The sequence below is a fragment of the Montipora capricornis genome, chromosome 11, assembly GCF_036669925.1.
Source record: "Montipora capricornis isolate CH-2021 chromosome 11, ASM3666992v2, whole genome shotgun sequence".
NCBI lineage: Eukaryota > Metazoa > Cnidaria > Anthozoa > Scleractinia > Acroporidae > Montipora > Montipora capricornis.
The window spans coordinates 7,673,498-7,698,710 of NC_090893.1; the positions used below are offsets into that span (position 1 = coordinate 7,673,498).

Consider the following 25,213-nt stretch of genomic DNA (forward strand, 5'->3'; position numbering starts at 1 on the left):
AAAAGAAATTTGAAGTTGCTTAAACAAAGAAAATTCGAAAAATTCTCGCCAGGCTTGTTCGTTAGATTTCACGCCTGAATGGTGGCGTCACCACTTTTTCAAATTTTTCATCTCGGAAAGCGGGCTGAAACTCGCCATATGAACATAAACCAATTTCATCTCGGTAACCGAGTCAGCCCGGTCAACCGGGATCATGTGAAAAGCCCCTTAGAACCATCTTGTACAGCATAATAAACAGCACCACAGGAAAGAGCTGCTCAGTAGCTTTCAATTGAATGGTCACACTTTAGGATTTCACCCACAGACTAAAAGTTGAAACCACCTTGTACAGCATAACAAACAGCACCACATAGCCTGCGAGCAAGCTCTCTTTGCCCACCCACCCCGAAAGAGAGCTTGCTCGCTGGCTAAGCACCACAGGAAAGTACTGCTCGGTAGCTTTCACACGTTAGGATTTCACCCGCAGACTTAAAAAGTTGAAACCACCTTGTAGACCTTGTACAGCATAATAAACAGCACCACAGGAAAGTATTGTTCACTCATGCAGTAGCTTTTATTTGATTGGTCACACTTTATGCTTTCAGCAATATACTGAAAACCACCTTAAACAATATAATAAGGGGCAGGCAACAAAAAAGTACTGCTCTGTAGCTTTCATTTTAATGGTCACATGTTAGGATCTCACCGGAGGTGACTGAAAAGCCTAGAACCACCTTGTTGTAACTGATCTAAACAGCACCACAGGAGAGTATTGCCTAGGAGCTTCAGTTATCTCATAGTTAAACTATTGTTATCCCTATAGTCTCGCGCTTTTTAAACTGACTACACCCACAACCTGAAAAGCTCAAATACTTGTCAAGAAGTGAACTTTATTTCCAACCTGCACCTATAATATTATTTAATTGGCGAGTGAAAAGAAAAAAAAATATTCCGTGCGGTATTTGATGCGTTGATTTTGGTTATCCGGTCTTGTAAGGACAACCTAGTTTTACACTAAGGGAGCTTTCCTTTTGTCAGCACTAACCGGCCAGACTCGTCAGTTTGCGAAGAAAATGCAACAATTTGAAGAACACTTGAATGCAGAGGTGATAATTCCTCGCATTCTTCTGGAGCAGTATATATCATCCTCGAAGTGTGTTAATTTGAAGGCATTGTAGAGTTAATTTTTCCAAATGCCCGGTCTGGTCGGTCAGTTCTGTCAAATGGAAAGGGTCCTAAGCAGACATTAGGCGCTTATTCATAGTTTCCTAAATCTCTCATTGTATGCTCTGGTTTAATGAATCGCTGGAAAACATATATTTTGCAAAACATGCTCTGGTTTGTTGAATCGCTGCAAAACATGTTTCGAGAACATTTTACTCGCAATGTAAATAATAATAATAATAATAATGATAATGATAATGATAATAACAATAATAACAATAATAATAATAATAATAATAATAAACTAAATACATTAGCAGCGCGACATGTAATGACACGAGTGAAGTGATTCTCAAAATCTTTCATTTGATAGCTCATTTTCCAAAACTGTCAGATGGACATAAGATTTCCAATATGATAAACAAACGTACAGCGTTAATATGGACCAATAAAGTCAACTTTATCTCATGGAAGATGATTTGAACTATGGAGATATACATCCACCATTGGTTTACAATATGGCCCGGTATTTTCTGTTTATACAGCAAAAGGAATAAACACTGTACTTTCTCCGTCTTGAAGTTGTTTTAATTTCAGGCCGGTGCCAGAGTTTTTTCCTTAAGAGTTATTCGAGTTGTTAAGTATCACTGAAATCCGGAAGGAGCGATAACCCTCCACGGACGGTTTTAATTGGCTGTCTTTCTTGTGTTTGTACATTCCTGTTGAAGATGCCAGCTCTGATGAGTGGCTAATGGTGTGTGCTTGCCTTTTCCTGTCAACGCCTCTGGATTCCTCGACTTTGAATTAAAGAGTGTAAGTACGATATTCAGAAATGACAATTTTTGTTGTCAAATTACCTCGTCCTTTGATTCTCATTAAACGGCTCCACTTTATCTTCTGAAAGTTTGCTTCGAGAAGGAAGGGGTAATGATCTTATCTCTTCGCGTGACAAGGAGTGCGTCATCCACTCCTCTGCGTTTATTTTTCCCACTTTTGGGGGCGGAAATTGTTTATGCACTTGTATGGAAGAGCTATGTTGGTCAAAATCAAGGACAGCATGTTTACCAGTTACTGGATGAGTAGACATTTGCATCGTCCCTTCAATTTCGTGGGGAACAAACTGTAACTTGTCTGTGGATACAATGTGCGTTTGTTTCGGCTGGACTCTATTTTGTGAAAACCATTGCTGGGTTTCATGCTCTTTGTGGTCATCCATTGAAAAACTGTGAGAACGATACTCTGGTAATGTATATTCGTCTTGAGCAAACTGCAAATCCCCTGCTGTAAACCTGGTAATTGGACGAATTGGTCTGAATTCTTCATGTTGATCATCCCCAAAGACCAACCGAAGAGAGTCGCTTTTTTTCAGTATGGAAGGCCCAGGAGCACGTCTCTCTTGAACAGAGAAACCCGTCTGTGCATCTTGGTAAAATTGTTTTTTCTCTGCTGAAAGCCTGTTTATCACGGGGTTCTTTTCAGGTCTGACTTCTTGTTGATTGGATTCAAAAACCAGCTTAAGAGAATTGCGCTTTTCCATGTTGGAAGCCCGAGAAAAATGTATGTCGTCCACGGGAGCATTTAGAGATCTCTCTTGGGGAAACTGCAATCTCTCTGTTGAAAGTCTGTTAATTGGACGGGTCACTTGAGGTTTCTCTTCCCGCTCATCAGCCTCAAAAACAAGTTTCAGGGAATTGCGTTTCTTTACTTTAGAAGGCCGCGGAAGGTCTTTCTCTTCTCCAGGGCAACTTGAGTAAGAAGTCTGAGGAAACTGTAATCTCTCTGCTGAAAGCTTGTTTATTGAGCGAGTCACATCAGGTTTTATTTCTCGCCCATCGGCCTCAAAGACTAGCTTCAGTGAATTACGTTTCTCCAGCTTTGTTGGCTGAGGAACTTCTCTCTCTTCCACAGAAAAACGTGCTTGAGCATCCCCAGAAAACTTCAGTCTCTCTGCTGAGAGTTGTTTTATTGGGCGAGTCACCTCTGGTCTAACTTCTCGCCCATCGGCCTCAAAAACAAGTTTAAGTGAATTACGTTTGACCAGTTTTGTTGGCTGAGGAACTTCTCTCTCTTCCACATGGTTACTTGGAAGTACATTTTGAGAAGTCTCTCCTCTCTCTGATGACGGCTTGTTTATTGAACCAGTCGCCTCATGTGCCACTTCCTGACCATTATCCTCGAAAACCAGCTTCACGGAATCACGCTTCTTCATTTGTGAAAAGTTAGGGATGTCTCCACTTTGTGCAGAGAAACCTGTCTGTACATCTTGGCCTTGGCCAAATAATGGGCTAATCTCTTCACCTCTTAAATCTTGACCATTTGCTTCAAAAATTAATTTCAATGAATTGCCTTTGTTCAGTTTAGAAGGTCGCAAAGCTTCCTGCTCTTCCTTAGAGAAGTCTCTCTGACTGTTGTCTGAAAGTACAATTTTGCCAGGGAAAGAAACATCTACGTTATCACCTGTGTACACAGGCTTGTGTTGAAACAACTGCATTTTGTCTTCAGAGAGCTTGTTCCTCACGGGGAGTGGAATAGTTCTAAGCTCTTGGAGAGTCATAGAGTGTGTTAACCAATCCTCCGTCTGACGTATCTTCCCTTTTGGAGGAGATGAGTTTCCATGGACGTGAGTGTAGGAACTGTTCTGGTTGAAATCTGGGATTACAATTTTTCCTGGTCTTGAATCGTGGACTGCATCGACTGAATGAGCATCTTGTGTGTTAATAAAGTGCAACTTCAGTGCTGATAATTTATTTGTTGGAGAAGACGATGTTTCGGCACCATTTTCTGCCTTCCCTAGACTCTGTGCTGTCTGTTGTTCAACATAACGACTGTCCTCCTCAGAACGCGAGGTCAATTCAAGCCTATTAGTTTGACAGTCGTCCTGATCGAAATCTGGTACAAGAAATGTTCCAGGTTCTGACATTTGGGACATTGTAGCTGTCTCCGCGCCCTGGACAAAAATGAGCTTCATCTTTTCAACATTACTGTGTTCCCTTTCGCTGACATTTAAAGGTTCTAAAGATCTGCGTTTGTCATTTCCTACAACCTGAGTTATCCACTGCTCAGTATTGAGTTTGTTCACTGGTTTTTCAGGTACTTTAATAGAAGACTCCCCCTTATCAAAATTTGGGATGACAACCTTACCAGGTATGGAGGTAATGGTTTTCCTGGCTGTTTGTGCATCTTGTACCTGAAAACACTGAAATTTCTCCGCTGGTAACTTTCCCGTCTCGGGCACGTCTCCCGTTGTCCAATCTCCACAAGATGTTAAATTTGTTTCCCCCTGTTCAGGATGCCGTTCCCCTCCACTGTGAGGTGGTACAACGTTCTTAACTTCAACTGAAAAGCTATGAACACCAAAGTTAGGAATGACAAGCTTTCGGGGAGATGGATTTGTAGATTTTCTTAAAGTATGCGATTCTTGGAGCTCTACTTCTTTGATAGTATGTGGTATCTCTTGTACTTGTGTGAAAGAGCTACGTTGATTAACGTCTGGCATTCTTTGCGTACCAACAGGAGCATTTTCAACATTCTGTCCATTTTCGTTTTGTACAAATTGAATCTTTTCTGTCGATAACTCAGTCGCTAAGCGCACAGGTTCCAACTGTACACCTTCTTGTTTACTTATTGGAAATATTCTCTGATTCGTAATTCTGGAGATGCTTTCTGGAGGCGGTGATGAAGATTTAACCTCTACAACAGCGATTTCCTGAGTAAAATTGGAAATAACAAGCTTCCCAGGACTTGACACGCGAACGTTGTCATCACTCTGTACTTCCTGGCCTTTAAGAAATTGCATCTTTTCTATTGATAGCTTTTTTGTTGGTGATGGCAGGTCCGACCTTTGGTCAGCTTGTTTTATCGTTGTTGTTATCCATTGTTCTGCATTAAGCTTGGCTGGTATTTTAAGTGGTGGCTGTTCTTTTGTACATGAGCTGTCCTGATTGAAGTCTGGGATAACTATTTTTCCAGGAGGAGACCTATAAGGCCTGTCATTCTTGTCGTCTTCGTGCTTATCTGGAAACTGGATGTTCTCCACCGAGAACTTAGTACTTGGAACCGCTGGTTCCAGTTGCACCTCCTCTTGCTTTGTGACTAGCGTTATCCATTCTTCTGTATTGTTTGACTTAGGTTGTGAAGCAGGTAGAATCTCTTCATCCTTATCACAAGAGCCTTTCAGGTTGTAGTCCGGTATAAGAACCTTACCAGGGCTTGAAACATAAGCTGTTTCCATCTTCTCTGTTTCCTTATTTTGTAGAAATTGCATTTTCTCCACCGATAGCTTGTTCGTTAGCAGCAGCTGTTCTGTTTTGGGAACTTCATGTTGGATGGTCTGTGTTTTCCACTGTTCCGCGTTAATCTTGTTTACTTTTAGAGATTGCGGTTGTTCTTGTGTTGCTGTAGAATGGTTCTTTTCGCTAAAGTCTGGAATGACTAGCTTACCAGGAAATGCAATTTTCCCGTAGTCAACTTTGTCTGATTGTTGATCTTGAGTACTTTCTACTTTTTCGAAGGACACCTTTTCTACAGAAAACAGCAAATCCGATTCTACTTCTTGTTTGGTGGTTTGAGTTATGCATTCTTCGGCAATACGTTGTTTTGGAGGTGGTGATGCAGTTTTTACCTGTACAACAGAGCTTTCCTGAGTCAAATCGGGAATAACAAGCTTGCCTGGTCTTGACACGCCAACGTTGTCATCCCTCTGTACTTCCTGGCCTTGAAGAAATTGCATCTTTTCTATTGACAGCTTTTTTGTCGGTGATGGCAGGTCCGACCTTTGGTCAGCTTGTTTTATCGTTGTTGTTATCCACTGTTCTGCATTAAGCTTGGCTGGTATTTTAAGTGGTGGCTGTTCCTTTTTAGATGAGCTTTCCTGATTGAAGTCTGGGATAACTATTTTTCCAGGAGGAGATTTATGAGGCCTGTCATTCCCTTCTTCTTCGTGCTTGTCTGGAAACTGGATCTTCTCCACCGAGAACTTAGGACTTGCAAGCGCTGGTTCCTGTTGCACCTCTTCTTGCTTTGTGACTGGCGTTATCCATTCTTCTGTATTGTTTGACTTAGGCTGTGAAGGAGGCAGAATCTCTTCATCCTTATTACAAGAGCCTTTCAGGTTGAAGTCCGGTATAAGAACCTTACCAGGGCTTGAAACATAAGCTGTTTCCATCTTCTCTGTTTCCTTATTTTGTAGAAATTGCATTTTCTCCGCCGATAGCTTGTTGGTTTGCGGCAGCTCTTCTGTTTTGGGAACTTCATGTTGGATGGTCTGTGTTATCCATTGTTCCGCGTTAATCTTGTTTACTTTTAGAGATTGCGGTTGTTCTTGTGTTGCTGTAGAATGGTTTTTTTCGCTAAAGTCTGGAATGACTAGCTTACCAGGAAATGCAATTTTCCCGTAGTCAACTTTGTCTGATTCTTGATCTTGAGTACTTTCTACTTTTTCGAAGGACACCTTTTCTACAGAAAACGGCAAATCCGATTCTACTTCTTGTTTGGTGGTTTGAGTTATGCATTCTTCGGCAATACGTTGTTTTGGAGGTGGTGATGCAGTTTTTACCTGTACAACAGAGCTTTCCTGAGTCAAATCGGGAATAACAAGCTTGCCTGGTCTTGACACGCCAACGTTGTCATCCCTCTGTACTTCCTGGCCTTGAAGAAATTGCATCTTTTCTATTGACAGCTTTTTTGTCGGTGATGGCAGGTCCGACCTTTGGTCAGCTTGTTTTATCGTTGTTGTTATCCACTGTTCTGCATTAAGCTTGGCTGGTATTTTAAGTGGTGGCTGTTCCTTTTTAGATGAGCTTTCCTGATTGAAGTCTGGGATAACTATTTTTCCAGGAGGAGATTTAAGAGGCCTGTCATTCCCTTCTTCTTCGTGCTTGTCTGGAAACTGGATCTTCTCCACCGAGAACTTAGGACTTGCAAGCGCTGGTTCCTGTTGCACCTCTTCTTGCTTTGTGACTGGCGTTATCCATTCTTCTGTATTGTTTGACTTAGGCTGTGAAGGAGGCAGAATCTCTTCATCCTTATTACAAGAGCCTTTCAGGTTGAAGTCCGGTATACGAACTTAACCAGGGCTTGAAACATAAGCTGTTTCCATCTTCTCTGTTTCCTTATTTTGTAGAAATTGCATTTTCTCCACCGATAGTTTGTTGGTTTGCGGCAACTCCTCTGTTTTGGGAACTTCATGTTGGATGGTCTGTGTTATCCATTGTTCCGCGTTAATCTTGTTTACTTTTAGAGATTGCGGTTGTTCTTGTGTTGCTTTAGAGCGGTTGTTTTCGCTGAAGTCTGGAATGATTAGCTTACCAGGAAATGCAATTTTCCCGTAGTCAACTTTGTCTGATTGTTGATCTTGAGTACTTTCTATTTTTTCCAAGGACACCTTTTCTACAGAAAACGGCAAATCCGATTCTACTTCTTGTTTGGTGGTTTGAGTTATGCATTCTTCGGTAATACGTTGTTTTGGAGGTGGTGATGCAGATTTTACCTGGACAACAGAGCTTTCCTGAGTCAAATCGGGAATAACAAGCTTGCCTGGTCTTGACACGCCAACGTTGTCATCCCTCTGTACTTCCTGGCCTTGAAGAAATTGCATCTTTTCTATTGACAGCTTTTTTGTCGGTGATGGCAGGTCCGACCTTTGGTCAGCTTGTTTTATCGTTGTTGTTATCCACTGTTCTGCATTAAGCTTGGCTGGTATTTTAAGTGGTGGCTGTTCCTTTTTAGATGAGCTTTCCTGATTGAAGTCTGGGATAACTATTTTTCCAGGAGGAGATTTATGAGGCCTGTCATTCCCTTCTTCTTCGTGCTTGTCTGGAAACTGGATCTTCTCCACCGAGAACTTAGGACTTGCAAGCGCTGGTTCCTGTTGCACCTCTTCTTGCTTTGTGACTGGCGTTATCCATTCTTCTGTATTGTTTGACTTAGGCTGTGAAGGAGGCAGAATCTCTTCATCCTTATTACAAGAGCCTTTCAGGTTGAAGTCCGGTATAAGAACCTTACCAGGGCTTGAAACATAAGCTGTTTCCATCTTCTCTGTTTCCTTATTTTGTAGAAATTGCATTTTCTCCACCGATAGTTTGTTGGTTTGCGGCAACTCCTCTGTTTTGGGAACTTCATGTTGGATGGTCTGTGTTATCCATTGTTCCGCGTTAATCTTGTTTACTTTTAGAGATTGCGGTTGTTCTTGTGTTGCTGGAGAACGGTTCTTTTCGCTGAAGTCTGGAATGATTAGCTTACCAGGAAATGCAATTTTCCCGTAGTCAACTTTGTCTGATTGTTGATCTTGAGTACTTTCTATTTTTTCCAAGGACACCTTTTCTACAGAAAACGGCAAATCCGATTCTACTTCTTGTTTGGTGGTTTGAGTTATGCATTGTTCGGCAATACGTTGTTTTGGAGGTGGTGATGCAGATTTTACCTGGACAACAGAGCTTTCCTGAGTCAAATCGGGAATAACAAGCTTGCCTGGTCTTGACACGCCAACGTTGTCATCCCTCTGTACTTCCTGGCCTTGAAGAAATTGCATCTTTTCTATTGACAGCTTTTTTGTCGGTGATGGCAGGTCCGACCTTTGGTCAGCTTGTTTTATCGTTGTTGTTATCCACTGTTCTGCATTAAGCTTGGCTGGTATTTTAAGTGGTGGCTGTTCCTTTTTAGATGAGCTTTCCTGATTGAAGTCTGGGATAACTATTTTTCCAGGAGGAGATTTATGAGGCCTGTCATTCCCTTCTTCTTCGTGCTTGTCTGGAAACTGGATCTTCTCCACTGAGAACTTAGGACTTGCAAGCGCTGGTTCCTGTTGCACCTCTTCTTGCTTTGTGACTGGCGTTATCCATTCTTCTGTATTGTTTGACTTAGGCTGTGAAGGAGGCAGAATCTCTTCATCCTTATTACAAGAGCCTTTCAGGTTGAAGTCCGGTATACGAACTTTACCAGGGCTTGAAACATAAGCTGTTTCCATCTTCTCTGCTTCCTTATTTTGTAGAAATTGCATTTTCTCCACCGATAGCTTGTTGGTTTGCGGCAGCTCTTCTGTTTTGGGAACTTCATGTTGGATGGTCTGTGTTATCCATTGTTCCGCGTTAATCTTGTTTACTTTTAGAGATTGCGGTTGTTCTTGTGTTGCTGGAGAACGGTTCTTTTCGCTGAAGTCTGGAATGATTAGCTTACCAGGAAATGCAATTTTCCCGTAGTCAACTTTGTCTGATTGTTGATCTTGAGTACTTTCTATTTTTTCCAAGGACACCTTTTCTACAGAAAACGGCAAATCCGATTCTACTTCTTGTTTGGTGGTTTGAGTTATGCATTCTTCGGTAATACGTTGTTTTGGAGGTGGTGATGCAGTTTTTACCTGTACAACAGAGCTTTCCTGAGTCAAATCGGGAATAACAAGCTTGCCTGGTCTTGACACGCCAACGTTGTCATCCCTCTGTACTTCCTGGCCTTGAAGAAATTGCATCTTTTCTATTGACAGCTTTTTTGTCGGTGATGGCAGGTCCGACCTTTGGTCAGCTTGTTTTATCGTTGTTGTTATCCACTGTTCTGCATTAAGCTTGGCTGGTATTTTAAGTGGTGGCTGTTCCTTTTTAGATGAGCTTTCCTGATTGAAGTCTGGGATAACTATTTTTCCAGCAGGAGATTTATGAGGCCTGTCATTCCCTTCTTCGTGCTTGTCTGGAAACTGGATCTTCTCCACCGAGAACTTAGGACTTGCAAGCGCTGGTTCCTGTTGCACCTCTTCTTGCTTTGTGACTGGCGTTATCCATTCTTCTGTATTGTTTGACTTAGGCTGTGAAGGAGGCAGAATCTCTTCATCCTTATTACAAGAGCCTTTCAGGTTGAAGTCCGGTATAAGAACCTTACCAGGGCTTGAAACATAAGCTGTTTCCATCTTCTCTGTTTCCTTATTTTGTAGAAATTGCATTTTCTCCACCGATAGCTTGTTGGTTTGCGGCAGCTCTTCTGTTTTGGGAACTTCATGTTGGATGGTCTGTGTTATCCATTGTTCCGCGTTAATCTTGTTTACTTTTAGAGATTGCGGTTGTTCTTGTGTTGCTGTAGAGCGGTTCTTTTCGCTGAAGTCTGGAATGACTAGCTTACCAGGAAATGCAATTTTCCCGTAGTCAACTTTGTCTGATTGTTGATCTTGAGTACTTTCTATTTTTTCCAAGGACACCTTTTCTACAGAAAACGGCAAATCCGATTCTACTTCTTGTTTGGTGGTTTGAGTTATGCATTCTTCGGTAATACGTTGTTTTGGAGGTGGTGATGCAGTTTTTACCTGTACAACAGAGCTTTCCTGAGTCAAATCGGGAATAACAAGCTTGCCTGGTCTTGACACGCCAACGTTGTCATCCCTCTGTACTTCCTGGCCTTGAAGAAATTGCATCTTTTCTATTGACAGCTTTTTTGTCGGTGATGGCAGGTCCGACCTTTGGTCAGCTTGTTTTATCGTTGTTGTTATCCACTGTTCTGCATTAAGCTTGGCTGGTATTTTAAGTGGTGGCTGTTCCTTTTTAGATGAGCTTTCCTGATTGAAGTCTGGGATAACTATTTTTCCAGCAGGAGATTTATGAGGCCTGTCATTCCCTTCTTCGTGCTTGTCTGGAAACTGGATCTTCTCCACCGAGAACTTAGGACTTGCAAGCGCTGGTTCCTGTTGCACCTCTTCTTGCTTTGTGACTGGCGTTATCCATTCTTCTGTATTGTTTGACTTAGGCTGTGAAGGAGGCAGAATCTCTTCATCCTTATTACAAGAGCCTTTCAGGTTGAAGTCCGGTATAAGAACCTTACCAGGGCTTGAAACATAAGCTGTTTCCATCTTCTCTGCTTCCTTATTTTGTAGAAATTGCATTTTCTCCACCGATAGCTTGTTGGTTTGCGGCAGCTCTTCTGTTTTGGGAACTTCATGTTGGATGGTCTGTGTTATCCATTGTTCCGCGTTAATCTTGTTTACTTTTAGAGATTGCGGTTGTTCTTGTGTTGCTTTAGAGCGGTTGTTTTCGCTGAAGTCTGGAATGATTAGCTTACCAGGAAATGCAATTTTCCCGTAGTCAACTTTGTCTGATTGTTGATCTTGAGTACTTTCTATTTTTTCCAAGGACACCTTTTCTACAGAAAACGGCAAATCCGATTCTACTTCTTGTTTGGTGGTTTGAGTTATGCATTCTTCGGTAATACGTTGTTTTGGAGGTGGTGATGTAGTTTTTACCTGTACAACAGAGCTTTCCTGAGGCAAATCGGGAATAACAAGCTTGCCTGGTCTTGACACGCCAACGTTGTCATCCCTCTGTACTTCCTGGCCTTGAAGAAATTGCATCTTTTCTATTGACAGCTTTTTTGTCGGTGATGGCAGGTCCGACCTTTGGTCAGCTTGTTTTATCGTTGTTGTTATCCACTGTTCTGCATTAAGCTTGGCTGGTATTTTAAGTGGTGGCTGTTCCTTTTTAGATGAGCTTTCCTGATTGAAGTCTGGGATAACTATTTTTCCAGGAGGAGACCTATGAGGTCTGTCATTCTCTTCTTCGTCGTGCTTGTCTGGAAACTGGATCTTCTCCACTGAGAACTTAGGACTTGCAAGCGCTGGTTCCTGTTGCACCTCTTCTTGCTTTGTGACTGGCGTTATCCATTCTTCTGTATTGTTTGACTTAGGCTGTGAAGGAGGCAGAATCTCTTCATCCTTATTACAAGAGCCTTTCAGGTTGAAGTCCGGTATAAGAACCTTACCAGGGCTTGAAACATAAGCTGTTTCCATCTTCTCTGTTTCCTTATTTTGTAGAAATTGCATTTTCTCCGCCGATAGCTTGTTGGTTTGCGGCAGCTCTTCTGTTTTGGGAACTTCATGTTGGATGGTCTGTGTTATCCATTGTTCCGCGTTAATCTTGTTAACTTTTAGAGATTGCGGTTGTTCTTGTGTTGCTGTAGAGCGGTTCTTTTCGCTGAAGTCTGGAATTACTCGCTTACCAGTTAATGCAATTTGGTCGTTGTCAACTTTGTCTGATTGTTGATCTTGAGTACTTTTGAAGGTTGGAATAAGAAGCTTGCGAGGTTTTTGTGCCGTTTCCATTACGTTTAGAGTTGGTTTTTTACCGTGTGCGTCCTCTCCCTCTGAAGTCCAGTTTTGGGTTTTAGGGTGTTCAGAATCTTCTTTTGCTGACACTACTCCATAGTCTGCGGAGGAGGTATCTGATGAGTTTCCAGGAACGGTTGTTCTTCTACTCTTGGAGTGGATATGAAGTGTAATATTTGGCAGAGAATCGTGTTTTTGATAGTACCGAATTTTCTCGATTGACAGTTTACTTGATGGACCTTCCTCTTTCCATGATTTGATAGCCTCTTCTTTGGATGTGGTGTATGTAATCCATTCACTGGAGTTTCTTATCTTAGCCCTCGGAGGCAGAATAAATGGTACAGTAGAATCCGTTTTAGCTATGCTGGCGGATAAATGCTTGCCATTGGGCGATGCCTCGAACGTTTTTATTTTTTGATTTGAAAGCTTCCTGAATGAAAGCTCTGGTTTGAGAGCTGCCTCAGGTGAGGAGTATGTTGTAGTAGCTTTGGTGTGCCCTTCCCTCTGAATTCTTTTCGTTTGTTCTTGAAAATGAGCACCATCTGGCCCATTTATAGGATTTTTGTCCAATGTTGTCGATTCTACTCCAGTAGACGAGCCTGGAATGTCATCCTTAACAATGTCTTCTACTTTATTTATTGTTCTTTTTCTTTCGTATTTGTGTTCACTTTCACTTGTTTCTGAAATAGGTTTATCGTCGACTTTAGGTTTTTTTTCAACATGTTGCAGGATGGCCACACCTTCCTGGATTTTGTAGGTGTAGCTTGTTTTGTGCCCACTCTTAGCAGCGTTTTCTGGTGCATGGATCGAACTATTACCATCCTCTTGGTTTTTACCTTGTTTCTTTGGTTTATACGCCGGATTTTCAAACTGAATAGCAGAATATTTTGCTTTCTTCATTTCACCAAGCGTTGGTGTTTGTGAGATGTTTTCTCTCTGGTAAACCATAAAGCTTCTTTTGCTACGAGAGGTTTCTCCAACATCTCCATCTATTTTCTTATTGTGTCGTCTTCTACTGTTTTCCTCAATTTCAGTCTCTGCTGTGTCAAGTGGTTTTGATGTAACTGCTACCTCTGTGGAAGCTCCTGACAATGTGTGGTATGTCCAGATAACTTGAGTGGACTCTCTTGGTGAACTCCCTCCTGAATCGTCTAAACTCTCATTGCATGAAACTTTGAAAGAAATTTCGGTCCTTGGAGTGTCGCTCCCTGAATCAAGTGCTGACTGTAGCACGTTTCTGTTTTCAATAGAATAGCTCTGTGTGATTTCTCCATCGGCCTTTTCAACCATTTTGTGAGGTGAAGAAAACAGCACAACTCTTTGGGTTCCTAGCTCAGCCATTTTGCTTGTTTGCGAATTGCTGCGCTGGAGAGGCTGCCGTCAAGGGCTTGTGACCAGTTGAGCTTGTATGGCTGCAAAATATAATGCATTTATATGAGAATGCGTTCAAAGACATTCTGATAAAGCAAACTGAATCTCCTGAAATGGTTCTAGGGAATTCGTTTTCTTACAGTGTGATCCAAAGTACATGATTTAAGGCGGCCTTTCGTTTTTCTGAACTCAAAAAATTATGTGCTGATAGATGGCGTCCACCAACAAAATATTTGGTACTTAGAGACCTTCGACAAAATTTTGTCAAAATACTAGTTAAGTACCCTTTTGGAGTATCTTAAAAGCTTTCAGTGGTATACAATCCATATGAAAACCAGAAACAACTTTATTCTTTTCTGTGCAGATGATGTAAAACTTCACGATGTGATTGCGTGGGGTTTGATTGGTTTAAATTAAGAAAATAATACTTGACAAACATTTATCAGCTTATGAGAAGTGTGAACTCAAGTGTTGTTAAAAACGTCGCCGAAAGTAGAGATTAATTGAAAACTTGCCAACAGTTGAAGATTTGTTTTGAAGAAAATTATCGCTTGAAATTATAGCTCTAATTAGAGCTCATCGACCCCCTCCAGCCGATGATCTTGTCACGTTAGAAGATAGAAACGTTTGGTGTGTTACTCCGCAAAACGATGCACCTCAATTTTCTTGCGGACCTACTTCGTGGTAACATGTTTGTTTCAAGATCCTTCACTGCACAATATCAGAAAACCAAGAAATCTTGAGAATGAAATATGTCGAGTTGTCTCAATATCCGCATGAAATATTTGGCATGTTCGTTCCCACCTTTTGGCATCGAATCTGACTCAAAAATGGAAAGCTATTTGAAAGTGAACTAGCCCACTGTATCTTGAAGCAGAGGCCGGGATTTGAGAAAATACTCTCAAACTTTGTAACGCAGATATCACGAATTACTTCATCTTGGGGTTGATCCGATAGTGCTCTTAGTTCAGTGCAGAGCATTTGACAAAATTCTTGGGAATTATTTGAGGAACTACAAACTTAATTTCATTTCTTTCCTACTCATCAACAGCAAACTGAAATATTCTGAATTCGAGGGATATTGTATCACTATTTATTGAAATACGGCATCGATACAGTTTTTTGTGATATTGCCTCTATCAGTTCTTCATCGTGATATGCCGGAACCACTAAGACATTTTACTCTTCACAATATTAATGGCTTTATTGTTTAACACTGTTGAAAATCTTCAATGCATGTGGTTTTGCAAAGAATAAAAACCAGTGACCAAGATTATTTAAAGACAAAACGATCAAAATCGCGTTTCAGCTGACGGCGGTTTGCTCCTTTCCGTCATGAGAGTTCCTTCACATTGAAATACTTCTCGGTTCGCAGGCTACACAAACACTTGAAAGTTCTTAGTATTTTCGGGCTTCCACACACACATCTCTATCGGCAAGGGTCGACCTGAGCTGTCATCTACTTTGTTCTGAATATCCGCTATAATGGAAAGTAGCATTCAATACTTTCCAATTGAATGACCACACTTTAGGATTTCACTCACAGTCTCAAAAGTCAAAATCACCTTGTGCAGCAGAATAAACAGCACCACATCAACGTACTGCTCAGTAGCTTTCATTTGAATGGTCACACTACGCACTTCATTTTTACACTCGTAGCTCAATAGATATAGTTATGTCTTCTCTCCTGTACCTCGCATTTCATGGAAACAGCATTATTCGATTCAAAAAGTAGCACGTAAGTCATAGTAAGTCATGACAAAATTGAGTTGTCTTCTTGAAAGGAAGGAATTTTAAAAGGTTGTTAAACGTGCGATAAATTGACAGACGGCAGATAAACAAATACATGTAAGCTGTTAGTCGTGCTTCTTTCCAGGTTGATCAACGATCGAACCCGAGTTATGCACCATGCTAAGTGCACGTACATCGTGGGGGGTGTTAAATTTTATAAATAGTTTTAATTCAGAAATGACCAACCTGGATTGAGATAAATCTTTTGAACGCATTCCAAACTAAAATGGGTTTTTTTTTCAGTTACCTGCCACAGTCCCTCTTAGAACTGCGCTTCTTTGGACCAACTGTCTTTCAAAAAAAGTAGAATAAGAAAATATTGTAAAATACGATTGGTAATTAATATTTAATTGAAGGCAAGATGATGCAAGGCTTTTCTTCTGAAAGTTGGTTAAAAGTAGTTTCTTGAGGTTCTTTAGTTTTGTTGCGGTCTGCGAGATATGGCCCAAACGTTCGAGTTTGTGAATGAACTCCTAATGTGAAGGCTACTGAGCAGTACTTTCCCGTAGAGCGTTAATTCCGACGTACCAGACTAAGTCTGTATTATAATCCCTTGGAACATTTGACTCTTAAAAGTCAAGCAATACCATCATTGCATTAATTTTCCGTAGGTATTTTATTTATACCTGATTGTTTCTTGATTTGTTTCTAGACTTTCACGGTTCCTTTGTTTTCAATAATGCTTAGCTGCACAAAAAATATGGGAGTGATTTATCACGCACCATGCTACAGATAAGTATATTTAAATCACAACTAAGACACCCTGTTGGATTATTTCTGATGCAGTTATTTTTCTCACAAGAAAAGTCGAAATTGCTTCTTGATTAAAGAGGCACTCGTTGAATTTTATTCCAGGCAAGGTTCGTCAAGTGAGAATCTACGTTAGGTGAACCGAATGCAAGAAAAAGCGAATCGCTGATCGGAAATTACATAATGACTTACCTTTCTCTAGAAACTGAGAGGCATAACTTGGAAACTTACGCCTGTTTCGCTATATCAGTGGTTCATCGAACGGACGAAGCAAAGTTTAACACAGTTCTCACCAACTCAGACAATCAAGTTTGAAGGGACCTAGAACTGTCGACGAACTTATGTAATTGAAATGAACAATGAATGTTCTAATCGATTCAGTCTGGAAGAAAACAACTCCGTGAGGCTTACTCATGAGTAACTTCTCCTAAAGATATTTAACGCTGCTAGAATCTTCTGCATGAAGCTCAAGTACCGCTAGCTAGAACATTTCCGATTTGTGATCGTCAATATTGGCCGTATCATATCATCTCATACTACAAAGTCCCGCGGGAGATAAATACTTATAATCGAGCATAACATATAACGAAAACATTCTTTTCAACTATGCATTTTTCTTGATGAAACAATACATTCTCCTTAACCCTTTTATTCCCAAGATCGAAACTTCAACAACAACAAATAGTTTATTCGCTCATTTGCACTTTGTTTCGTTAATAATTATTATAAATTAAAAAAGAAAAGTTAAAAGGGTGTATATTTGTGCAGGAATAAGAGAGCTTGGAGACTAAAATAACCGAAAGGTTTTCGAGTTAGTCTCCAGGTTTTTTGATGTTTGAGAAATATGCAAGAAATCAAAAGTTAAAACTTAAAAAGAGAGGAGTATTACCGTACTATAGAGAAGTAAATGTTTAAGTGGTATACCATAGATTTCTTTGTTGGGTAGTCATGAGAATTTGGTGTTATATCAAGATCACACCTCTTAAGCTGATGATAGTCTTCATTTTCAATACCTATCTGACTGACATTTCATTGAAATTGTGAGGAGAATTTACATGATGATTACTCCTGGGAGTCAGAGAGTTAATTAAAGAGATTGCTTAAACAATTGAGACGCGTTTACGTCTTTGGTTTTCCCACGCCGTTTTGGGGGTTGTGAATTACTGTGGAATGTCTTTAATGCAAAGCCTATAGTAAAAAAAATACACATTGAGACGTCAAGTCACTCGACTATCTGTTCATCTAGTCAGTACGTAACAGTATGTAAACAACAAGACGTATAATTCTCGTGATCTCACTGGATGGTGACAAGGAAAAGAGACAAACCAAATGGGAGGACGTTCGCCCACTGATTAGCAGTCGAATATGTGACCATCCCAACTGTCCTTCCACAATAAATAGGACAGTGAAGACTATTTTAAAATGTGTGCTGGGATATCGGGACAGGAGGATCACAGTCTTCATTTGAAAGAGAGAGAGAAAGAGGGAGGGAGGGAGGGAGGCGTGTGGAGTAACGGAATCAGAGTGGGTTCTTAACCTCTTTCCACTTTCTCTTTACACTTGATCTGCGTTTATCTCTATATACCCACTAATAGTATACTTGTGTAAACAACAAGACGTGTTGTGGTCTAACCTAAAGCTGGACGGGGGCATCTTTCACTTCCATAAAAATTAATTGTAACTGTGACTGCGTAACAAGCAGTCTGGCTAAAGTCCCCCCACAAAAGTATTGTAAAATTAGTCCTGAAAAGCCCCGTGGGGAGAGACTAATAGCAAATCATTGTATGGTCATTGTGTCCATGGTAATTTTGAGTCATTTTCCTAAGGGAGTAACTAGTTTCAATTGAACCAAATTCATGAGCAACTTTCAATACAAAGAGCTGGAAAAAGGGGTGGAGGAAAAAGAACCAGAATGGGCTCTTAGTTTCTCCACCTTTCTCTTATTAAACTTGTTCTGCGTTTATCCATACCAATATTTTTAACCACAGTAGTTTCAAGCCATTAGCATAGGAGAGTAGTGTAAATTGAACCAAATTTATCAGTAACATTCAATACACAAAAAAAGCCAAACTTAAGTTGGGGACTATCAACTCAAGTTAACTCATCTGAATACGCCAGACATGTGACAAATACATTAGTTTGCTCCATTTGGGGAATTCAAAGCATGAACAACTGTAGTCACTGGAAAAGTATGAGACCATGACAAGAATAAACGAATTGACAATTTAATCCAAAATTCAAAACTGACTTACAAATAAATAAGTCCTACAAAATGAATATTGAATATTCGTTTTTGAGACACTGCAATAGGTTATAAAAAGTCGTGACTGAATAGAATGGATTGTTGACATTTTTGCAATTTAACACGAAACCTTTATCTGTGCCCTGATTTTGTTCCACTAACCCGCGTTTTGCCTTGCAAAAGAAGAAACAAATGTTGTATCACTGTCTCTCTGGCTAATAATCCACACAGGTCAAGGAAATAGCTACAAGACGTATTTTCATACATTACATATTGTAAAAACGCCAAACCACTCCGCCAAAACCATCGTAACATCGAAACATGTCTTCGAAATTAAAAAATGTCGTAACTTTCTTAAAGACAACTTCAAGCAGTTCTGAATTAAGCATTACAAGGTTTAAATCAAATACGGTAGGCCAGTTCGAGTTCATGTCTGCCTCCTTTTCAAAGCGAGTCTACGTGCGAAGTTTTGTGATGGTAATTAGTTTACTTTACATATGAATGAAAACTAATTTTCATAAGAAAAACTTCGCACTTGGACTCGCTTTGAAGAGGAGGCAGACATGAACTCGGAAATGGCCTCTTCGTTCCCAAGGCGGACAGATGGAAGTCAATGGGAATCAAATCATAATGCGACCAATCCTAACAACAGAAACACCCACAACGAGGCAATGAAACCCGCTGGAAAATGCGAAAATGCCCGCAATTCGAAAGTCAAAGAACGCAGATGGCAAAACAGACCAATCATAGATCATTGCAAAGATACGCAACCGGAGACAGACGCGCTTGAAAGCGTTGTTCAAGGGCGAGGGTGTCCGGTTCTAACCAAGACCGGAATTGGTCACTTAAGGCCATCAGCGTTGTGAACAAAATGTGGAGTAAATGATTTGTTAGTTTGTTTTAATTTTTATCAAACATGTGCCCATGCAGCAAGAATCAAATAATTATTGCTCTTAAGATTGCCGACACTGGGCAAAACACTAGGAAGCACTATCTTCTATGGGTCAATATGAGAAAGGACAACAACCCGATCATAACGAGTCACTTCAATTATGACTAAGATTAAGCACAACTTTTTTTTTAATTCTTGTTTTCAACGCGAGTTAGGGAAAACTCGTTCAGGTGGCAAGTAGGAAAGAAATCTAATTTTGCGGTGACACGTCACACCAAGCCTCGCCTTGAAGGTTGAAGATGGCCTTTTTCCCTTGCTATCTGACGAACGCAATTTTCATGTGCAAACCAGCAATCCCTGGAATGCCACAGACAAAATGTTGGTAGTTTTTAACCTGTCGAAGAGGAAGGAATCACGAGATCCCGACGACTTCCTTCAAAACTACACATATAACAAAGTTTCTCTTTACTAAACAAGCTTTTGCCTGTTACGGATTGCGCAGTTCGTGTCTTTGCTTGACTCAAATTACCATTAACTACTTGTGAAAATACTCTTTATTGCATTAACCAAAAGTGTAACTGCACGTAGCTTAAGCACGTGCGTTTTTGAGACGCCGACGACAACCAGAAGAGAACATTTCGCGTGCCAGGACAGTGGTGTTTCCCCGATTTTTACACCAGTCATCTCTAATAGAGAAACGATACTCAGCAATGAAAATGTGGTTGTGTGAAGACAAGTTAAAAGGGAAAACAACTTCTGGTTGCCGTCCGCGTCTTAAAAACGCGCGTGCTTTATCTCCCTAATAACGGAAACGAGCAACGCTGCGTCTTGACGATTGAAAAGTCCTCTTAACAAGATGCAGATGACGATAAAAAGCATAAGGGTACAGAAAGAGATACTATCAAACTGACTTTGAATGTCTCAGCAACTGGCTGCTTAAGGGCATATCTCTATGTTTCAGGTCGGACAAAACGGGCAGTGGATGATTGAAAACTCTCAAGAACGCAAAAAAAAGACGTTACGAGGAAGCACCTGAATCTCAAGATAGGACACAAGTTTCTGTTAATATGCCCAGCGTAAGTTTATCAGTACATATGACGAGCTAACTATTTAACAACTGAATTAGGCACCAAAAACGAAGTGAATATCGTCGAATTATACCCGAGGTGAAGTTTTAGCATAATTATTCAGGTGAATATCAGAACTACCGCATTTTCTACTTCAAGTATTTCAAGAAAATGCGGAACAATTACTTTGAATTAAGTGTTTCAGTTTTATTTTCAGATTGCAAGAGTTCATTACGACAGAGTAGGAAGCACGCGACGTACTTTACAACACCTGACCAATTATACTAAAAAATTAAAGCAATGAAATTTCCTTTTGGCTTAACCCTTTCAATCCTGAGAATGAGATTTTACTCTGTCCAACGCCAGACGATTTTACTCGTCAATGGTGGCCACTTCAGAGATGAACGGGTTAATGACCGTTTATGTATATTTAGACACTAGACAGCAACATTTGAAAAAAATGTTACTGGGTCGACTGCAAATCGTGATACTCTGGAAATTACATTGAAATGTGTGTTTATAATACTATATACTAGATATATTCCTTTCTAAACGTACGTTTATTAAGCCTAGAATGCAATGCTCTTGGGTCTTGGCAAGCTTCCTGTCTTCTTCTCCTTTTTCGACGACCCGGATGAAGAGGGAATGATTCCATCATCTTTCCACAAAAGCAGATCCACATTGCCAACACTCTTTGGCCTGACTTTTTTTTCGCTTTTTGCACGGCGTAGCTTGACGTCCGACGTAAGGTCGCTCTTTTCAAACGCAGCGAACATGGTTAAACCGAGTTTCTTGGGGACTGGCTTTTCCTCTGTGGCAGAAGACTTAAAAACACAAAATACAACTATGTTTGGCACGAAGAATGTACAATGTGTCATTTGACGTATACGATAGTAGTGAAAGGACACGCAACAAATGAACTGCAATACGTGTATTTCCAAACGCTTTCCAGATTCAAAAACAAAATAACACCTGATGCGAACCTTATTTCACTTGCGCATGCTTCCACCGTCATAGTTGATGGTAGAAACCACCATTAGTTAAAGTAAATATCCTTCAAATGACAACGGCGATTGTTTCCTTTGTCTTAAGGGTGAAAACGCAACAATGTATAAAAGGTCGCGTAAAAGCTGTTTCGTTATTCTGAGAATGGTTATTTGGACTACAGAAAAACACACTTCACACGGTTACCAAATTATCTTCGTCCTGGCCAAAAAGAGGGCCTATGTAGGCTCAAGCTGTATGATTGGAGAACTCGAAAACTATCTTGGTCTTCCCATCAAACGTCCGTTAAAGAGATAGATATGGTTCTAACAAATACATCCCCACACTTACCTCGATTGGTCGATCTTTGAGCTGTGCATCCTTGTTTGAATCGCTCCTAAAGGAAACAAGAAGTTTAAATCTCTTCTGATCACAAACCTTAACGCGTGTACAAGGTTTAGCAGAAATACGTCTTCGAGATATCTTGACTCTGTAGAAACTGTCGAAGTGATTGATTTCTGCATTGTCTCTTTCATTAACGCAGGCTGTATTAAAGGAGAATTTTAGAGTTTCGAATATCGAAAAGTGTCAAAACGTATCGGGCCGGTATAGTGGTGATCAAATGAAGGGAAACACCTAGTAGTGGAACTAGAGGAATTCACTACAAAGCAACCTCTCAAATTCAGCTTCTGGGTGTATTTTTTTTCAGTAATGGAATATTTTGCACAAGCAATTCTCTCATAGCGATACCTCTAAGTGGCTTGGCTAAACTAACCTGTCCGTGGATGTCTCCTCCAGAGGTTCATTCTCCCTCGGACTGACAGCGCCATTAAGGTCTCTATCGTGACATGCATACGAGAGGCTGTCGTAAGAGGAACTTCGAGAGCTCTTTGACTGCGAATCACTTTGCTGTGATTTGGAATCTTTGTTTTTATCGGATTTCCGACGGGAGCCTGATTTATCTTTTTTACTTGTATCTCCTTCGAAAGTTGAACGAAAGTGATCCGGCAAGCGGCCAACACTCACTCTTTTGTCTGCTTTATCTTCTTCAGGTCTCTCTAAATCAAGTTCTAATTTTTGGTGGTCACCAATATCTTCGTCATCGTACTCTTCATCTACTGGCTCTTGTTTTTTCATAAGGCGCTTTTTCTCTTCGGCTCTCAACTTAGCCAATTCTTCCTGTTCTTGACGCACTCTCTCTTCTGCTAGTTTCTTTTTACGTTTTTCTCCTTCAAGGGCCTCCTGTGATCTCCAGCTGAGGTATTTGTCAACATCAAGCTTCTTCCCTTTGTTTATCTTCAGCTCATATTCAGCGTCTTCTTTTTCCAAAGCCTCGTCAATGTTAACGGGAGCGCTCTCCACATTGCTATGACTTTGGACTTGTACAATCTCTTCAACATTCTCGGATTTTTTGCTTTCTTTAAAGGTAGGTGGCTTCTGTTGAAACATCAAGAACTGTTGCTGATTTAACTTTCCAACACTCTTGGGTTTATCGTCCGTGTACTGCTCCTCTTCTATCGCCAACTGACGTCTCTCTTCTTCCTGGCGAAGAAGTTCTGACTCGTCTCTTTCTCTTTGCAAACGCATTTTCAGATGTGCCGTCTCTTCATCTTGATGAACGGGAACAAAATCACTACCATCTTCGGAGCTCTTTGACTTACTCTTTTTTTCTTTCTTCGATTTGTCTTTCTTTTTTCTTGATTTCTTTTTTTCCACTTTTTCATCTTTCTCACCGCGACCGAAATTATCATTACTAAGTTTGTTCCTTGTTTTCTCAGAGCCACTTTTTTCAAGAGCTTCAGAGTTGGGTTCATGTCCTTCCCCATGGCTTTTCTCTTGTTTGACCCTCAGCATTTCATTTTTCTCTTCTCGCAACCTTTGTTCTTCTAGTTCTCTTGTCCGCAGGTGTTGTTCCTCTGCTTGCCTTTCCTGCTGTTTCATAAACCAATCCTTGTCAAGCTTGCCAACCTTTTTTCGTTTTTCTTCGTACTCCAAGTCTTCCGAGGGACCTATGTCAAAACGTTCGTCATAAGGACTGGTCTCAATGAGGTCAACAGAAGTCACCACTACAGTTTCTGTTTCAGGTTCCGGTATTTTGTTCTCCTTCTTCTCCTTACTTTTTCCCTTCGATTTCTGCTTTGGTTCTTCAGACGAGGTCTTTTGAAATTGCAGGAATATGTTAGAATCTAGTCGCCTCACACTATATATATCTTTCTCTGTGTGGTTTACAGAAACTTCATCGAATACACCAGACTCGAATTTTTTCTTTGCCTCTAGTTTTTGACGACGCATTTCTTCCAATCGCATCTGTTCTTCTTCTTCTTCTCGACGTACTCTCTCTTCCTCCTCCCGTCGTACCCTTTCAGCCTCTTCAATCTTCCGTTTCCTCTCCTCTTCCTTTCGATCCTTTTCCTTTTGCTTCTGTCTCTTTAGCTCCTCCTCTTTAAGGATCTTTTCTTCTTCTTTAGCACGAGCTTCAGCTTCCAATCGCCTTCTTCGCTCCTCCTCTTTTCTTAGCATTTCGCGTTCTTCTCGCTCAGCTTTCAATCTTTCTTTCTCCAAAGACTTTCGCCGCTCGTCCTCTTCTTGCTTCCGAAGGAAACCGAATTGATCTTCACTCAACTTCCTCACTGCCCTCGACTTGACTTTTACTTCGTACTCACCTCCTTCTTGTGGTTCCTGGAACAAAATATCGGGTTCAGACTCCACAACTTTGTCATCCACGACTTGAACAAGTGCTTCTTCTTGGACAATTGGTTCCGGAATTTTAATTTTCGCTTCAAAGCGTCTGTCTATCATTTGTGGTTCTTCCTTAGTTGTCATTTGGTAGAAAGGACTATTATTTAGCACCAACTTCCTAACTTGTCCACTTTTCACCTTTGTTTCATATACATCTTCTTCACCAGCAACAGCTTTCTCCTTGTCATCATCAGCATCGCTTTCTTCACTGGACGACGTAGTTTCATCTTTCACTTGCACAACTTCAACTGCTTCCTTTTCTTCCCTCTTGAAGCTAGACGGGTTTTCTTTCTCACCCGCCTGGCCCATAAACTGGAATAACACGTTTGGATTGATCTTTCGGATCTCCTTCGTTCGAACTTTGGCTTCAAATTCATCGTCAAGTGGCTCCGTATCTTCATTTTCTGATTCCACCGCTTCTCTTTCTCGCCGCCTTTGTTCTTCTAACTTCGCTCGTTCAATTTCTTCCTGTTCTTGTTTCCTTCTCTTTTCCTCGATCTTGCGCCACTCTGGGACGTCATCACCGGAGTCGCTTTCTTCCTCCGAACTACCATCACCTGAGTCGATATCGGGCTGGAAAGGTAATAATAAGAAGAAATGGTTTTAATCGACAATAAGGAAAGCAACGATATTCCATTTATTTTGAAATCCAAAGAGAAAAGAAGTGATTTTTTTCCATGGTCCACAAAACTCGGACAACTTATTTGACGGACTGAAACGTAAAGTAATTCCTGTTTGTCCGTGCAATGTTACAAACGGTTAAAAAAGGCAATGTTAGAAACGGTTAGTTGACAACAAAATTACGTAACAGGTTCCGTTGTGGTTTTTAATCACACCTCTATGCATTCCACCACGGAAAGAGTATGGCCTGAGACCCTTGGTTGCTGTTATGATATGTTTCCAGTACGGTTTTTATCTTGAAAGTTCTCGTTGTTGTCAGCATTTGATAAATGAAAAAAAAAATGATTTGAACGTTCGTTGACATGAATAGTTAGTTATAAGCGGGTGTACTCTTGCATGGTGTCGTGCACTGACTGGTGTGTGTGCTTATGAAATAAGTGCGAAGGATAAAAGATTGGAAATTTAAGAATTTCTAGAATTAGAGAGCATCGAGGTTCTGTATGTGGTGTCCATCAGATAAATACAGTCTCTCCACAGTTTAC

The 25,213-nt window shown here is 40.7% G+C and overlaps 3 protein-coding genes across 7 annotated transcripts in view; all 3 read right to left on the reverse strand.

The window, feature by feature from the left end:
- Positions 1-529: 529 nt before the first annotated feature.
- Positions 530-7,201, reverse strand: LOC138022756 (titin homolog). Its single transcript, XM_068869696.1, has one exon. It carries the CDS (start codon positions 6,803-6,805, stop codon positions 1,997-1,999), a length of 4,809 nt encoding a protein of 1,602 aa, XP_068725797.1. The 5' UTR covers positions 6,806-7,201; the 3' UTR covers positions 530-1,996.
- On the reverse strand, positions 7,070-16,627 carry LOC138022755 (titin homolog). 3 transcript variants are annotated; one of them, XM_068869694.1, is made up of 2 exons: positions 16,319-16,627; positions 7,070-13,626 (listed from the first exon to the last, which is right to left on the reverse strand). In XM_068869694.1, the coding sequence occupies exon 2, from the start codon at positions 13,553-13,555 to the stop codon at positions 7,208-7,210; it is 6,348 nt and encodes a 2,115-aa protein (XP_068725795.1). In that variant the 5' UTR covers positions 13,556-13,626; positions 16,319-16,627; the 3' UTR covers positions 7,070-7,207. The 3 variants fall into 3 exon arrangements, 2 of the variants coding, with proteins under 2 accessions (XP_068725795.1, XP_068725796.1); XM_068869695.1 differs by lacking the exon at positions 16,319-16,627 and adding an exon at positions 13,726-13,833; XR_011126629.1 differs by lacking the exon at positions 7,070-13,626 and adding an exon at positions 14,934-15,065 and having other exon boundaries at positions 16,319-16,459.
- A 1,710-nt stretch (positions 16,628-18,337) lies between these two features.
- The window catches only part of LOC138022754 (trichohyalin-like), a 32,686-nt gene continuing 25,810 nt past the window's right edge, over positions 18,338-25,213 (reverse strand). For all 3 annotated transcript variants that reach the window (XM_068869693.1, XM_068869691.1, XM_068869692.1), the window contains exons 14-16: positions 22,087-24,623; positions 21,663-21,708; positions 18,338-21,151 (exon numbers count right to left, since the gene is read on the reverse strand). In XM_068869693.1, coding sequence (XP_068725794.1) covers positions 20,897-21,151; positions 21,663-21,708; positions 22,087-24,623 — 2,838 coding nt within the window. In that variant the 3' untranslated portion in view covers positions 18,338-20,896. The remainder of the gene's footprint in view (positions 21,152-21,662; positions 21,709-22,086; positions 24,624-25,213) is intronic.